Here is a 14,693-nt window from a genome sequence, read left to right as displayed (position 1 = left end):
GGTGTATTTGATGTGTGTGTGTGTGTGTGTGTGTGTGTGTGTGTGTGTGTCTAGTCAGAGCTGGATGAAATGACATGCTTGTAAAACAAGGCAGTTCTGGACCTGTGGAGTGACGGGAGATATATATACAATGCCTTTAGCATGTTTCAAATGATTTTAAAAAAAAACCCACTCCAAACCCCACACACACACACACACACACACACACACACACACACACGCTTCCAACTTAAGGCCAAACTGAAGTTCAGCCTGAGCAGCATAGCGGGACTCAGACACTGTGTATTATTCTCTGAGGACTTGTCTTACCATAATAAAGAAACAGCAACAACAAAAAGAACACAAAATACAGCCCTTGTGAGCCTAAGTTAAGTGATTCAGTGTTTACTCGTATCGACCCATGATGTGCTGTAGACGCAGAATTAACTCAAGACACTCTCTATTACTCTCACAAATTAATTTTGGGGGGCTTCTTCTCATAAGTGGCCTTCGAGATATTTCACACACAAACACTTTCTTATAGCCTATATGGTAAATAACATAACTGTGGCTTTCATTGATGAATTGTGAGATAATTCTATTATTGTATACAGTAAATTATTATGTTTGGCTATCCTGTTTTACACATGTAATTTAGATACTTCACAAACACACATATAATACAAACAATTTAATAATCAAGCCTGTAGAAAATACAAAGGTAGGCTATAGAAAATAGATATAAAGATTAAAAATAAAGATTAAATAAAAAGTAAAGATTCATTCATTAACCATTAAGATAAATTGAACTAAATAATAGCCAAATGTATTAAAATAAATGAGAACAGCTCCAAATGAAAGGTGTCTGGATGAAGCAGCTATTAGGTGTGGTGAGAAAAGTAGCCTACTTTGTGATTTTGAGTTAATAATATGCTCAAATTTGAAAAGGATACAGATGAGTGCTTTGTAAAGGTAACACTTGTGAAAATGCGGCAAACATGTTTAAAAACTAGTTCTCTCTGCTCAACAGCCAAGTAGTATAGAGTCTAGTGTTCTGCTGTTAAGTTACCATGTTGCTACACTAAAAAATGCTGGGTTGTTTCAACCCAACTTTGGGTTAAAAATTTAATGTAAAAATTTAACCAAACGGTTGGGTTAGTCCATATTTGACCCAAAGTTGGGTTGAAACGACCCAGCATTTTTTAGAGTGTATACAGAGGTGTAGCAATGGGGCAGGCAAGGCAGGCAAATGCCTGGGGCCCCGCATTTTAAGGGGGCCCCCGATGGCCGACCATTTAAACCACCAGGAATGTTAATATTAATAGCTATAACACACCGCGACATCTCTCCATTCTAGAGCCCTGCACGGGCCTCAAATTTAGGCCCTAGCCTGGCCCTGGCCCGAGATGCTCAGACCCTAGCCTGGCCCGTGTCCGACGGCTTATCAGAATTCCTGGCTCGAGTCCGAACAGAGCCCGTCTTTATTTCCCCTTCTCCCAAAACAGCTTATAGGCCTAATACTGTTCCAAAATAGTTCAGTTTTGTATGTAATGGCAAAGTGATTATATTTCGTTTCGTTTTTTTATTAGGTTAATTTAGAAAAACGTTTGTTAAACTTTTTTTTGTCCGCTCCAGATTGTGCCAACATGCATTCTGGTGTCTACAAACTACAATATATATATATCGTTATTTGATAAATAATAACAACGCGAAGACATGGAAAGAGACTTGTTTATGATGCATAATGGTCTTAAGATAGGTTCATTTCAAATACTACGTTAAGTGTTTGAAAATAAGCTGTATTTTGACTTTTTGCATATTTTAATGCATGTTGTCTTTATGCATAGGTGTATTTGATATGTGTGTGTGTGTGTGTGTGTGTGTGTCTAGTCAGAGCTGGATGAAATGACATGCTTGTAAAACAAGGCAGTTCTGGACCTGTGGAGTGACGGGAGATATATATACAATGCCTTTAGCATGTTTCAAATGATTTTTTTTAAAAAACCACTCCAAAACCCACTTTTTTTTTCTCGGGGGAAACTGTTTATAATAGACAAACTCAGAAGTGAAAACATTTTATAATCAAACTCATGATCCACGTCTTAGAATCTGGATTTTAACATGGCAAAATAGCACTTCTAGTAATAACGCATCCATCTGGAAAAGATGTGAAATGTAGAGAAGTCTGTCCAAGATATATAATAGCATTTCCTGGCCAATAGGCGGCGCACGAGACAAGCAGGCAGGTCAAAAACTGAAATTGTTGAGCATAAAAATGAAAAATAATGTATTTAAATTATTTACTTATGCTGAAAAATAAATAAATCTCTGAAAATAAATAGATAACAAATACTGCTCCTTATAAAGTTAATTTCTGAGTGCAGTGATCTATGTGATGTGTATGACATTTTCTGGTCTCAAGAATGTGACTGCCATGTGTTTTGTGCCATTTAAAATTTTAGACCATAGTGTTATGTGGAAAAAAAACACATGTAGGACATTTTTCTTGACAGCACTTTTATTTTCAGAGACAGGTTTTTCTCACATACAAAAACACAACAGTGAGTGATAATGTTAAAAATAACACATTTCTTTGTTCCTTGTCACAAATTGTGTATTAACACTCATTTAATATGAAATGTTTGCATGTGTTTGAATACCGTTTCACAAAACGACATGCTGTGCCTTTAGTAAGTACGGTGTGAAGTGGAGGTGGTTTGCTTTATTTGGATTGTTGGTCCACCAGTTTTGATAATGTGGGAACCACCAGAGGATTGAGATCCACCAGATGTGATAATGTGGGACCCACCGGAGGATTGAGATCCACCTGAGATAGTGATAAATCCACCTGAAGGACAAGAGAGAAACATTAATGTGTAATGTACAACATCCACTGCCTGAAACTGACAATTCTACCACAATATACAAAGAGAGATTTCAGTTACCTGGAATTTGAGTCCTGGAAGAGTAGGAGAAAGAAAAAAATTAATTAGTGAAGCTATTCCTGGGCAAGATAATATAACATAATCCATGCTCCACTGATTTTAACTCACATTAACGTTTATAAAGGAATAAACTTACTTAATGTCTTGATTTTCCAGGAGGTTCCTGTAGGTGGCAATCTCCTGCTCCAGACGAGCCTTGATGTCCAGCAACAAGGCGTAATCTCGTCCCTGTTGCTCAATGCTAGCTCTCAACTGAGCCAACTCGGCTTCCAGCATGTTGATTTGGTTCTGGTAGCCTGCTAGCATAGAGCTGTACCTAGCCTCTGTTTCCAACAGTGAGTTCTCCAGTGCTGCTTTCTGTTTGAGAACATGAGAATAACACGAGAATAAAGCATTGTTGCTCTGCTTTCTTCAAGTCTTATGTTATATTTTCCTTCCTTTGTTTCAGATAATGTATCTAATCTCTCTCACTCTACATTCCACTTGTGTCTCACCATGCTGAGTTGAGACTGTAGCTCGATCTCCAGACTCTGTAAGGTGTTTCGCAGCTCTGTGACCTGTGACCTGGACGTTTGTATGATCTCTGTGCTGTGGGCCACCTCTTTGTTCAACCCTGCCGTCTAAACAAAAGATAAAAACACTAGATCACAATCCAGGCACTACTTCAAGTGATTATTCAGTGAAGTCAGGAGTCTTGCAGTATGTTTGATAACAAAGTAGAATTCACTGATTCAAGGAGACAGAGGATGTCTTACCTTGTCTTTAAACCAGTCTTCCTGTTCCCTGCGGTGTTTCTGAATGATGTTCTCATAATGAGCACGAACCTCCTCCAGAACCTTGTTCAGGTCTTGCTGAGGAGCAGCAACAACCTCTACGTTCACTGTGCCTGTCAGCTGTGACCTCAGTGCAGCCAGCTCCTGTAATACCACAGTATAATATATTATAAAATAATAGTCTAAGCATTTAGGATCAGTTATACATAGATGATCTATCAGAAAACTATTGCAAACCTCCTGGTGGTTCTTCTTCATAAATGCCAGCTCTTCTTCCAGACCCTTGATCTGCATCTCCAGGTCGGCCCTTGCCAGGGTCGTCTGGTCCAGCAAGCGGCGCAGGTTAGCGATGTCAGACTCCACACACTGCCGCATCACCACCTCATGCTCATATCTGATTGGTGGAAAGGTGACATAGGAAATATAAACACCATTCATTGTTTAAACACAACCAATGTCATAAATCCACACTCACTACAGGTTTTTTAAATTTTTTTTAGCATTTTTGAAAGAAGTCTCTTATGCTCACCGAGCTTGAATATATTTGAACAAAAATACAGGAAAAACGTAATATTGAGATTTTTAAAACTGTTTTCTATTGTTATATGTTTTCAGATGTAATTTTATTTCTGCAATGTCAAAGCTGATTTGTTTTTCGCAGCCATTACTCCTGTCTTCGGTGTCACATGATCCTTCAGAATCATTCTAACATGCTGATTTGCTGTTGTGCTGAAACAGTTGTGTGACTTACTTCAGTCTGAAGTCATCAGCAGCCAGTTTAGAGTTGTCAATCTGCAGGAGGATGTTGGCGTTGTGGATGGTAGCGTTTTTAATCTGAAATGTAGAATATGTAAACACTTATAAATGCGGAGACTTGCTTTATATGGGCATATCATCAAACTCTGAGAAAGCAAGTGATGATCTGTGATCTCTTTTTCAGCTGCTATATGCAAAGGTATCATTGCACTAGAACTTGCTAGTAATGTTTCATATTCTTTCAGGCATCACTGTACCTTGTCCTTCAGGTCCTTGATGGTGTTCCAGTAGTGGCTGTAGTCCCTCTGTGCAATCGGCCCTTTCTTCTCATAGTACTCGCGGATCTGCCTCTCCAGGATGGCATTGGCAGCCTCCAGTGAGCGCACCTTCTCCAGGTAGGACGCCAGACGGTCTTTCAGGTTCTGCATGGTGGCCTTCTCATTCAGCTGAAAGTCGTTTACAACACAGCCTCCAGGCATTATGCCTGCTCCAAATCCTCCACCACAACCTCCACCATATCCTCCACCGTATCCTCCACCATATCCTCCCCCGTATCCTCCACCGTATCCTCCACAATATCCTCCACCGTATCCTCCAATTCTGGATTGCAGTGAGCTGGAAGAGATGCGGGTGCTTCCTCCTAAGCCACCTCCATACACGCTGTAGGCTTTCTGTGGAAAGATCGTGGAACCGCCCCGACTCTTGGTGATAATGGACTTTGAGGTCACAGTCCTGGGACCTTTGGAGGATGTCGTGCGAACAGAGACCGACATGGTGAATGGATACAGAGATGAGATGAACCCAGAGTGGACACTGCAGGAAACCGTTAGAGTTGTCCAGACGAGGATGGCACCTTTGAGGCCAGCTCTGATCTTTTATAGAGATGCAGATCCAGGGCGACTCCTGGACTTTGTGGGTGAGTGAAGGAGGTAGGGTGTGTGTGGGAGAGTGTATGTGTGCCAGTCCCAGCTGTCACCACCAGCAGAGTTGAAACTTAAACTTAATACCAGTGTTCAGGTTCCACCCTAGTGAGGAAACTCCAAAGAATTTATGTGTTAACTGTATGTACTCACCCTCAAGACTACAATGGAGGGAGTGCAGTAAGACAATTAAGCTTTCGACACACTGTGTGTATACAAGTTGTGTGTGTGTGTGTTTATGAGCATGTGCAAGTGTTTTGTACCAGTGGAGGAAATCTCTTTGACAGCTAGGTGCAGAAAAAGGAGGCTGAGCTGGTCATGCGGGGTTTATACATTTATAAACTCACAATTTTAATCATAATAAAGAAGGATTTGGCAGACAGGTAACTCCCTGAGGTGATGTGAGATCATCTGTGGCAGTTTCACCACCCTTTTACAGGTCACACGGATCAACTTGATTACTTGGGTGCTCAGTACTTTTTTATTTTATTTTATTTTATTGTGGATGGTGCATGTGTGCAATATTTTAATATTTATTTAGTATGTAGTCAAAAACATGAGGAAAAAGTACAAAGCTTTCTACTTATTAAAACTAAAAATGAAACTTTCTTTGCTTTAAAACTATCCATGTGTGCAATTTTGTCATAAAGAGTGCATTAAATGTCTAAACTAAATTATTTATTTGTATTGTATTCTGAGGAGTAAAACATCTTTTTTTTTTAGCTTCCTTACTAATAAAGCTTCTCGATTCTACATTTATATTTGAGAGAGACAGAGATACTTGTTCTGCTGTGCTGCACTAGAGGTCGCAGTGAGCACTAGATTGAGGAGCAGCGCTGATGCTCGCAGCTCTCGTCGGGTGCAGTGGCGCGCGCCTGTAATCCAAGCTGCTGGGAGGCTGAGGCTGGCGGATCGCTTGAGTTCAGGGGTTCTGGGCTGCAGTGGACTATGTCGATCGGGTGTCCGCACTAAGTTCGGTATCGATATGGTGCTCCTGGGGGAGCTCGGGACCACCAGGTCGTCTAAGGAGGGGTGAACCGGCCCAGGTCGGAGACGGAGCAGGTCAAAGCCCCCGTGTCGATCAGTAGTGGGGTCGCGCCTGTGAATAGACACTGCAGTGTAGCCTGAGCGATACAGCGAGACTCAGACTTTTACGTGTTAAATTGAATAATCTTGTTGTTTGTAACAAACTCAGGAGCTCAAACATAAGTACATAGTGCTAAAAACGCCAGGGTCATAATACCGTTAAAACTTTAACTATACCCATAGTCAATATATTCTTACAGTGACAGACTGACGCTTGGGCCATCAATGTTAATCAAACAACAAAATGCAAAGTCAAAATCACTCACAGCTCTTAATCTGAATAACGTTATAGCTTTAGTAAACAGTAATCTATCAATACATACAGTGAACACTATGCAGTGTTCATTTACATTTGATTACTTTTAGATTTCTTTTGTATGCTATTACTTACCTGAACAGTAATGTTAGTAGACCTTCATGGAAAAATGAAAGCACTGTTTATTTCATTTCATGTGTATATTTGTTTTATTGTATTTGTCAGTTTGTTTTACTTTGTTTCTTTGTTCATGTATCTTATCTTATGTATAAAAATGCCTGCACACTGTTGCATTTACAAATTGATGTTTTATATTCATTTCATTAAATATTTATTTTACATTTCAGAATATAAGCAATGTCAATTCAGCTCATAATTTGTCTATATATATATATATATATATATAAACCAAAAAGTACCGATAAGAATACCGTTAAAGTACCGAATCGATAAGCAGTATCAGTAAGAGTAGTAATACCGTCAATACCTTAACGATACCCATCCCTAGTCATGGGTTTGATTCCCAAGAAAGCATTTATGGTAAATTGTGCAAATGCATTAAAACGTGAATAATGTGATGAAGAATCAAAAAGAGTTGGTCTTTTTGTGACTATAATAAATCAACTCACATATCAGGACTGTTCTTATTTTAAAGTTTATCTATCTTATAGTGACCCTCAAAAGCTTTTTAACAAGGTGTACAGCAAATCTTTGGTTATTAATAAAGAATTTAAAAAAATCTTTGGGACCTTAGCAAGCAGTATTATCTTTTTATAGATTTAGCTTCAGACTGCATTTTAGCACTCTGCAGAGACACTTTCTTATAGGATTTTCTGTCTTTTAAAAGTTTTAAATCCTGCAGTCTACAAAATCCATTGTCAATTAGCATGTCTCGTTTCGCTGCCATTTCAGCATGAAATTCAACATTCAAGTGTGATACATTGTTTCCTGTGATTGTGATTCCAGTAGGCCTATAAATGCATTATGCCACACTAACAAGCCAGTGTAAACGTACAATTTCCATTGAGATAAATGTAACAGATAGCTCTTTCCAGGTATTATAACCCTTCTTGCAACAAGACAAAGAACTGTAAGTCAAAACTTAAAAAGAAAACAGAAACAGAGTCAGTGAAAACCATTGCTGGATGGGTCTTTTGAATTTTTCAAATGGGAGATTTCATTTTTTTTCAAATGGGAGATTTCATAATATTGTAAATTCAGGCTATTGATGTATATAATTAAGTTTACAGTAAGAAATCACGTAGTGATTTAACAATATCACAGAGCACATTGAGCATACAACACTGCACACTGCCCACTGCCCATTTTTTGGTGAAAGTGCCGTACCACACCCAGTTGACAACCTCTTAGTCTGATTGCAGCAACTTGTTTTGAGACAGTAACACAATTTTAATTCTGATTCATAGCATTCCCCGAAGTCAACAGAACTGGAACCAATCAAACAGTAAAATCTCAGCACATCTCATCAGTCAGCATCTGAGCAAAAATAATACCACACCTATGTCTGCCAATGAGTCTGCTTTCATGTAGAGACAAAGTTGAAAGTCATTTTGTACTATTTTCTCTCTACATTTCACTAACTCTTCTGGTCTTGTCTCTTTATGAAGATTACTGGTCATTACATGACCTGTTGCCTCCTGCAAATCACATAAATGTAAGCGTAGAACATATTTGACCTTAATAGAAAAAGCCAAGATACATGGAAGTACAATCCAAATAGCATTTTTATTCAAATAAATGAGTATGTACATGTCTCTCTTTCAATCGCTTTCTCTTCTGCACATATTTTCCTCTCTATATATAAATGTTCTTTTATCCAGTTACACAATTGCAATTGTTTATGAAGGTCAAAGGTTTTTACTGATAAAGGGGAAGTTAATGGTCAGCCAGCTTTTATGACCTTCCCTTCACCGCTTTTGTGATGGATCTGTTGCCAGGCAACATATACACTATTGTTGTGAGGCTGTTATGGAAGGAACCCATGAATAACATTGGGAAGACTGAGACGGTTTATTTCCCTCATACTTTTTTCTAGTGATTACTGTAAATGAGTGTTTTCAAGTAATGGAAAACTGTGGCACCACACTACAGTCTAAATATGTCAGGAATGTGAATCTCCCATTTTATTTTGCATTTTGAAGTAGACACCAGTTTTTTACTCTTTAATGTAAAAGAAAGAATATAGTGTTCAGATAAAGACAGCATGACAGCAGCTTTATTTTCAGAGACTTTAGAATTTATCACACATAAATGAGTATCATCATCTGTTTTTCTTTTGGTAACACTTTTTCTCAATATTACTTCAGTAAACTTTCAAAACCAAATGTATGTGTGTGTCCAGATGTTGTCTCATAAAGCAGTGTGCTCTGCATTTAGAATCTATGCTGTGTCTTCTGGATTGTTGTTGTTCCACCTGTGGTGATGGTGACAGTTGCACCTGAAGGCAGAGAGAGAGAGAGAGTCAATAATGCAAAATTTCATGCATTCACTGTAGTACCTACCTGAAACTGTCCATCCCACTTCAGTATGCAAAGAAAGAATTACCTGGCATTTGAGTCCTGGAAAAAGAAAAAGAAAAGATGCATTAGTGAAGCAATTCCAGGACTGAATGACTTAACATGATCCATGCACCACTTTTGACACACAATAACTCTGACAAATAAAAGAAATGAACTTACTTAATGTCTTGATTTTCCAGGAGGCTCCTGTAGGTGGCGATCTCCTGCTCCAGACGAGTCTTGATGTCCAGCAACAAGGCGTATTCTCGCCCCTGTTGCTCAATGCTAGCCCGCACTTGACTTAGCTCAGCTTCCAGCATGTTGATTTGGTTCTGGTAGCCTGCTAGCATAGCGCTGTACCTAGCCTCTGTGTCTGCCAGTGAGTTTTCCAGTGCCGCTTTCTGTGCAAGTAACGAGAACATGCAGAAATTGCTCACAATAAAGTGCTGTTGTTTGAAAAATCTCTATTTTCATGAAAATCAAATGGATTGGAACAACATTAGGGGGCATGATGACTAGAAAAACACAGAAACACACCACCAAGAAGAAAGTCCACAAATGAACCCTTCAGATCTCCAGAGTTATAAATGGCTTCTCTCATTCTTTTCATTGTACCACACCTACTTCCTGGGATTTGGAGGACTTCATAAAATAAAGCATTCTTGACATATCTCACCCTCTTTTCCATCTGTTTCCTAACCTCTTAAGTAATATGTGACCCTGGACCACAAAACCAGTCTTAAGTGACAATTTTTCAAAATTTAGATTTATACATAAATAAGCTTTCCATTGATGTATGGTTTGTTATGATTGGAAAATATTTGGTCGAGATACAACTATTTGAATATCTGGAATCTGAGGGTGCAATAAAATCAAAATATTGAGAAAATCGCCTTTAAAGTTATCCAAATGAAGTACTTAGCAATGCATATTACTAATCAAAAATTAAGTTTTGATATATTTACGGTAGGAAATTTACAAAATATCTTCATGGAACATGAATATGATTTTTGGCATAAAACAAAAAACTATAATTTTGACCCATACAATGTATTTTTGGCTACTGCTACAAATATACCCCAGCGACTTAAGACTGGTTTTGTGCTCCAGGGTCACATATTTTCCTGAACTTCGGTTCAGATAATGTAATCTCTTGCTCTCCCCCCTACACTTCCTGAATTCCACTTGTGTCTCACCATGCTGAGTTGAGACTGTAGTTCGATCTCCAGACCCTGCAAGGTGCGTCGTAGATCTGTGATCTGTGTCTTGGTTGTTTGTATGGTCTCTGTGCTGATGGCCACTTCTTTGTTCAAACCTGCCGTCTAAAAGAGACAGAAACACACACAATATGAATTCAAGTACTGTACATCATAAACTCAGCTGTATTGTTTTACCTCAGTATCACTAGTATAAGATACCAGCTGGAATATGTGGTTGATTCAGTGAAATCAGGGGTCTTGTGTTATGTTTGATAACAAAGTAGAATTCACTGATTCAAGGAGACAGAGGATGTCTTACCTTGTCTTTAAACCAGTCTTCCTGTTCCCTGCGGTGTTTCTGAATGATGTTCTCATAATGAGCACGAACCTCCTCCAGAACCTTGTTCAGGTCTTGCTGAGGAGCAGCATCAACCTCTACGTTCACTGTGCCTGTCAGCTGTGACCTCAGTGCAGCCAAGTCCTGTAAACCCACAAGGCTTCAGCATCAGGTCTCTGATTAGCTGCAAGTTCAAAAAAAAAAAACACTACAGGCAAGTCACTACAAACCTCCTGGTGGTTCTTCTTCATAAACGCCAGCTCATCCTGCAGACTCTCAATCTGCATCTGCAGGTCGGCCTTTGTCAGGGTCGTCTGGTCCAGCAAGCGGCGCAGGTTAGCGATGTCGGCCTCCACAGACTGCCGCATTACCAGTTCATGCTCATATCTGATTGGTGGAGAAGCAGGATGAGGAATAAACTCACCAATCATATATAAAGCATGATCTTTCAAGATGCTAAAGCTATCAAGCTATCGTTACAGAGGAATGTTATTTGAGAGAACTTACTTTATCCTGAAGTCATCAGCAGCCAGTTTAGAGTTGTCAATCTGCAGGAGGATGTTGGCGTTGTGGATGGTAGCATTTTTAATCTGTAATGAAAAGCATTGAGATGCAGTTTTTAATACATTAGTTCAGAACATAAAAGTGGGGCAAAATGTCATAAGGTTGCATGCCAAATATGTCAGACTTTGCAACTTTGCAGTCTTTTATATGAGAACAGTATGCAGTGTGTTGCAAGGATTCTCTGTAATCTGCAATCTATTATTTAGCAACTAGATTAGTGCACTAGAATTTGCTAGTCTTTCCTATCACGTGGCATATTCTTTCAGGCATCACTGTACCTTGTCCTTCAGGTCCTTGATGGTGTTCCAGTAGTGGCTGTAGTCCCTCTGTGCAATCGGCCCTTTCTTCTCATAGTACTCGCGGATCTGCCTCTCCAAAGTGGCATTGGCAGCCTCCAGTGAGCGCACTTTCTCCAGGTAGGACGCCAGACGGTCGTTCAGGTTCTGCATGGTGGCCTTCTCATTCAGCTGCATCAAGTCACTGTCACCTCCAACCAAGATTCCAGTGCTGAATCCTCCACCATGTCCTCCACCGTATCCTCCTCCGTATCCTCCACCAAAACCGTGTCCTCCACCATATCCTCCACCACCTCCAACTCTGTAAGTAGAGATGCGGGTGCTACCTCTTAGACTACCTCCATACACGCTGTGGGCTTTCTGCGGAAAGGCCGCCGAACTGCTCCGGGTCTTGGTGATAATGGACTTGGAGGTCATGGTCCTGGGAACTGTAGAGGTTGTCATGCGAACAGAGACTGACATGGTGGATGGATGCTGAGATGAGAAGAACGCAGGGAGGACACTACAGGAAACTGCTGGGAGTTGTCCTGAAGAGGATTGGTGCCTTCAAGCTCAGCTTGTTCTTCTTATAGAGATTGAGCTTGAGGGCGGGGACTGCATTTTGTGGTCGGGAGGGGGGAAGGAGGGTGTGTGCCAGACCCTTCTGCAACCTCCAGTTGAGACTCAAGGACCAGTGTTCAGTTTCCACCCTAGTGAGGAAACTGCAAAGGAATGTCTCTCTGTCTGTTCGAACTACTGCAATGTCCTCACCCTTGAGATTTCAATGAAGGGAGTGCAACAAGGTTACGGGCACTTTGACACACACACACACACACACACACACGCGTTTATATGTGTGTGCGTGTGCCAGTTTTCCTCTTTGTCAGTTTGAAACAGAACAAAGACACTACACCAGTAATGTAAAAATACCAAGTAGTTTTAAGTTCAGCATTTTTGATCAAGCAGTAAGTGAATATAAACCTGACAGCAACCAAACGTCAGAGTTTCAGAGTTCAAATGTTTGTTCTCAGTCTGCAGATGTGAGAGGGAAAGTCATCATCTAAAGCCATGAGAACACTTGTGCTGTATGCTGATGGCACATAAAGACACATGGTTCAGTGACAAATAATAGTGTATAAGAAAAAAATCTTTAAGAAATCAATTTTAAAATGCATGTGCCAAGTTAAATCCATGTATTCATGTTGGTTTCATACAGTTTAAAAAAAAAAAAAAAATTTTTTTCAATATTAGTGGAGGTTGTCGTGCGAACAGAGACTGACATGGTGGATGGATGCTGAGATGAGAAGAACGCAGGGAGGACACTACAGGAAACTGCTGGGAGTTGTCCTGAAGAGGATTGGTGCCTTCAAGCTCAGCTTGTTCTTCTTATAGAGATTGAGCTTGAGGGCGGGGACTGCATTTTGTGGTCGGGAGGGGGGAAGGAGGGTGTGTGCCAGACCCTTCTGCAACCTCCAGTTGAGACTCAAGGACCAGTGTTCAGTTTCCACCCTAGTGAGGAAACTGCAAAGGAATGTCTCTCTGTCTGTTCGAACTACTGCAATGTCCTCACCCTTGAGATTTCAATGAAGGGAGTGCAACAAGGTTACGGGCACTTTGACACACACACACACACACACACACACGCGTTTATATGTGTGTGCGTGTGCCAGTTTTCCTCTTTGTCAGTTTGAAACAGAACAAAGACACTACACCAGTAATGTAAAAATACCAAGTAGTTTTAAGTTCAGCATTTTTGATCAAGCAGTAAGTGAATATAAACCTGACAGCAACCAAACGTCAGAGTTTCAGAGTTCAAATGTTTGTTCTCAGTCTGCAGATGTGAGAGGGAAAGTCATCATCTAAAGCCATGAGAACACTTGTGCTGTATGCTGATGGCACATAAAGACACATGGTTCAGTGACAAATAATAGTGTATAAGAAAAAAATCTTTAAGAAATCAATTTTAAAATGCATGTGCCAAGTTAAATCCATGTATTCATGTTGGTTTCATACAGTTTAAAAAAAAAATAAAAAAATTTTTCCTGCATGTTTGTCACACCCCATTACTCTGTTGGTCGCTCTTGACTTTGATTCTGTCGACAATTTTTTTTTCTCCAAATATTAAACTGTAAAGCAGTTTAAATATGAATATAATATGCAAATATAAAAATATTAAAATGCTTTTGTTTCTTAAGAAATTATGATAAAAAAATATGCATAAGCTTTTTGTTTAAATAATTTTATTCTTTTGATTAGTATTTTTTTCTTCATTGTCATATAAGGAAAAATTTATACGTTTTTACTTGATGCTTCCCCAAAAATGATCAAAATTCATTTTAATTAATAAATTAAAACATAAACTTATCATAGAAGAGCTATATTCAAGTTATTGCATGCATGAATTTTATATGTAATGTATTTTTGAATATTAATACATCCAGATAAACAATGACCATCATGTCACTGATCCTCATACTGTAATATTTGTATGAAGTTCTGACGATTCTTTGCGTAACATTCAATATTGTTTGTTTTAATAGTAAAATGTATGTTCTTTGAGTAAATATCAGGTCATGCTTATTTGTCGTGTGCTCACAACTTTCTGTCACAATGCTATTATGTTGTGGTTGCCAGGGTGTTGTACAGTTGCTACGGTGTTCTAATTGTTTTTTGTTCATTTCTATGCTGGTCTAAGCAAGCACTAGTAATAAATGGAGTGGTTTTATTGGTATGAGCATTAATGGGTGAGAAGCATGGAAAAAATTTGACTATAAAATTATATCTTTTGCGTGTTTGTTTTCTTTTTTTCCTTTTTTGATGCTTTTACTTTGTGCATGATTTAAGGTCTGTAATTTAGTAGCCTTTTTAAAACATGCACTTAATGTTAACATCTGTTATTCTGTCCATTTCAGGGTGCTATGGGTGGTGAAATTTGAGGTCTTAAGTGTGTAAGCATGTGTTTTGTGTCTGTTGATGCTTGCAGAGGATTTGTCTTGATTGTGGGCTCCCTGGGGGGGATGTGACATCATCTGACCATTTCACCACCACCCTCTTAACAGGTCACATCTGGAACTTTGCATCAAC

At 39.3% G+C, this 14,693-nt stretch overlaps 2 protein-coding genes across 2 annotated transcripts; both read right to left on the bottom strand.

Annotated features, from left to right (window-relative positions):
* Positions 1–2,647: 2,647 nt before the first annotated feature.
* LOC107718879 (keratin, type I cytoskeletal 13-like) lies at positions 2,648–5,226 on the bottom strand. Its single transcript, XM_016526119.1, has 8 exons — positions 4,711–5,226; positions 4,449–4,531; positions 3,935–4,091; positions 3,680–3,841; positions 3,419–3,544; positions 3,061–3,281; positions 2,925–2,938; positions 2,648–2,827 (listed from the first exon to the last, which is right to left on the bottom strand). The coding sequence occupies exons 1-8, from the start codon at positions 5,224–5,226 to the stop codon at positions 2,667–2,669; spliced, it is 1,440 nt and encodes a 479-aa protein (XP_016381605.1). The 3' UTR covers positions 2,648–2,666.
* A 3,697-nt stretch (positions 5,227–8,923) lies between these two features.
* Positions 8,924–12,180, bottom strand: LOC107718880 (keratin, type I cytoskeletal 19-like). Its single transcript, XM_016526120.1, has 8 exons — positions 11,613–12,180; positions 11,278–11,360; positions 11,001–11,157; positions 10,753–10,914; positions 10,431–10,556; positions 9,415–9,635; positions 9,281–9,294; positions 8,924–9,173 (listed from the first exon to the last, which is right to left on the bottom strand). Exons 1-8 carry the CDS (start codon positions 12,090–12,092, stop codon positions 9,109–9,111), a joined length of 1,308 nt encoding a protein of 435 aa, XP_016381606.1. The 5' UTR covers positions 12,093–12,180; the 3' UTR covers positions 8,924–9,108.
* Between the last annotated feature and the right edge of the window lie 2,513 nt (positions 12,181–14,693).

This window comes from Sinocyclocheilus rhinocerous, unplaced genomic scaffold, assembly GCF_001515625.1.
Source record: "Sinocyclocheilus rhinocerous isolate Xijiao unplaced genomic scaffold, SAMN03320098_v1.1 scaffold1595, whole genome shotgun sequence".
Classification (NCBI taxonomy): domain Eukaryota; kingdom Metazoa; phylum Chordata; class Actinopteri; order Cypriniformes; family Cyprinidae; genus Sinocyclocheilus; species Sinocyclocheilus rhinocerous.
The sequence above is the reverse complement of the archived record's forward strand: the minus strand, read 5'-3'. Positions and strand labels throughout refer to the sequence as shown.

Excerpts from the sequence above, each read along its gene's own strand:
- LOC107718879 (XM_016526119.1), bottom strand. The coding sequence starts at position 5,226 with ATGTCGGTCTCTGTTCGCACGACATCCTCCAAAGGTCCCAGGACTGTG. Across the intron at positions 3,842-3,934 it reads TGAAGAAGAACCACCAGGAG|GAGCTGGCTGCACTGAGGTC; the intron begins GTTTGCAATAGT and ends GTGGTATTACAG. Across the intron at positions 3,545-3,679 it reads AAGACTGGTTTAAAGACAAG|ACGGCAGGGTTGAACAAAGA; the intron begins GTAAGACATCCT and ends TCTTTTGTTTAG.
- LOC107718880 (XM_016526120.1), bottom strand. The coding sequence starts at position 12,092 with ATGTCAGTCTCTGTTCGCATGACAACCTCTACAGTTCCCAGGACCATG. Across the intron at positions 10,915-11,000 it reads TGAAGAAGAACCACCAGGAG|GACTTGGCTGCACTGAGGTC; the intron begins GTTTGTAGTGAC and ends GTGGGTTTACAG. Across the intron at positions 10,557-10,752 it reads AAGACTGGTTTAAAGACAAG|ACGGCAGGTTTGAACAAAGA; the intron begins GTAAGACATCCT and ends TGTCTCTTTTAG.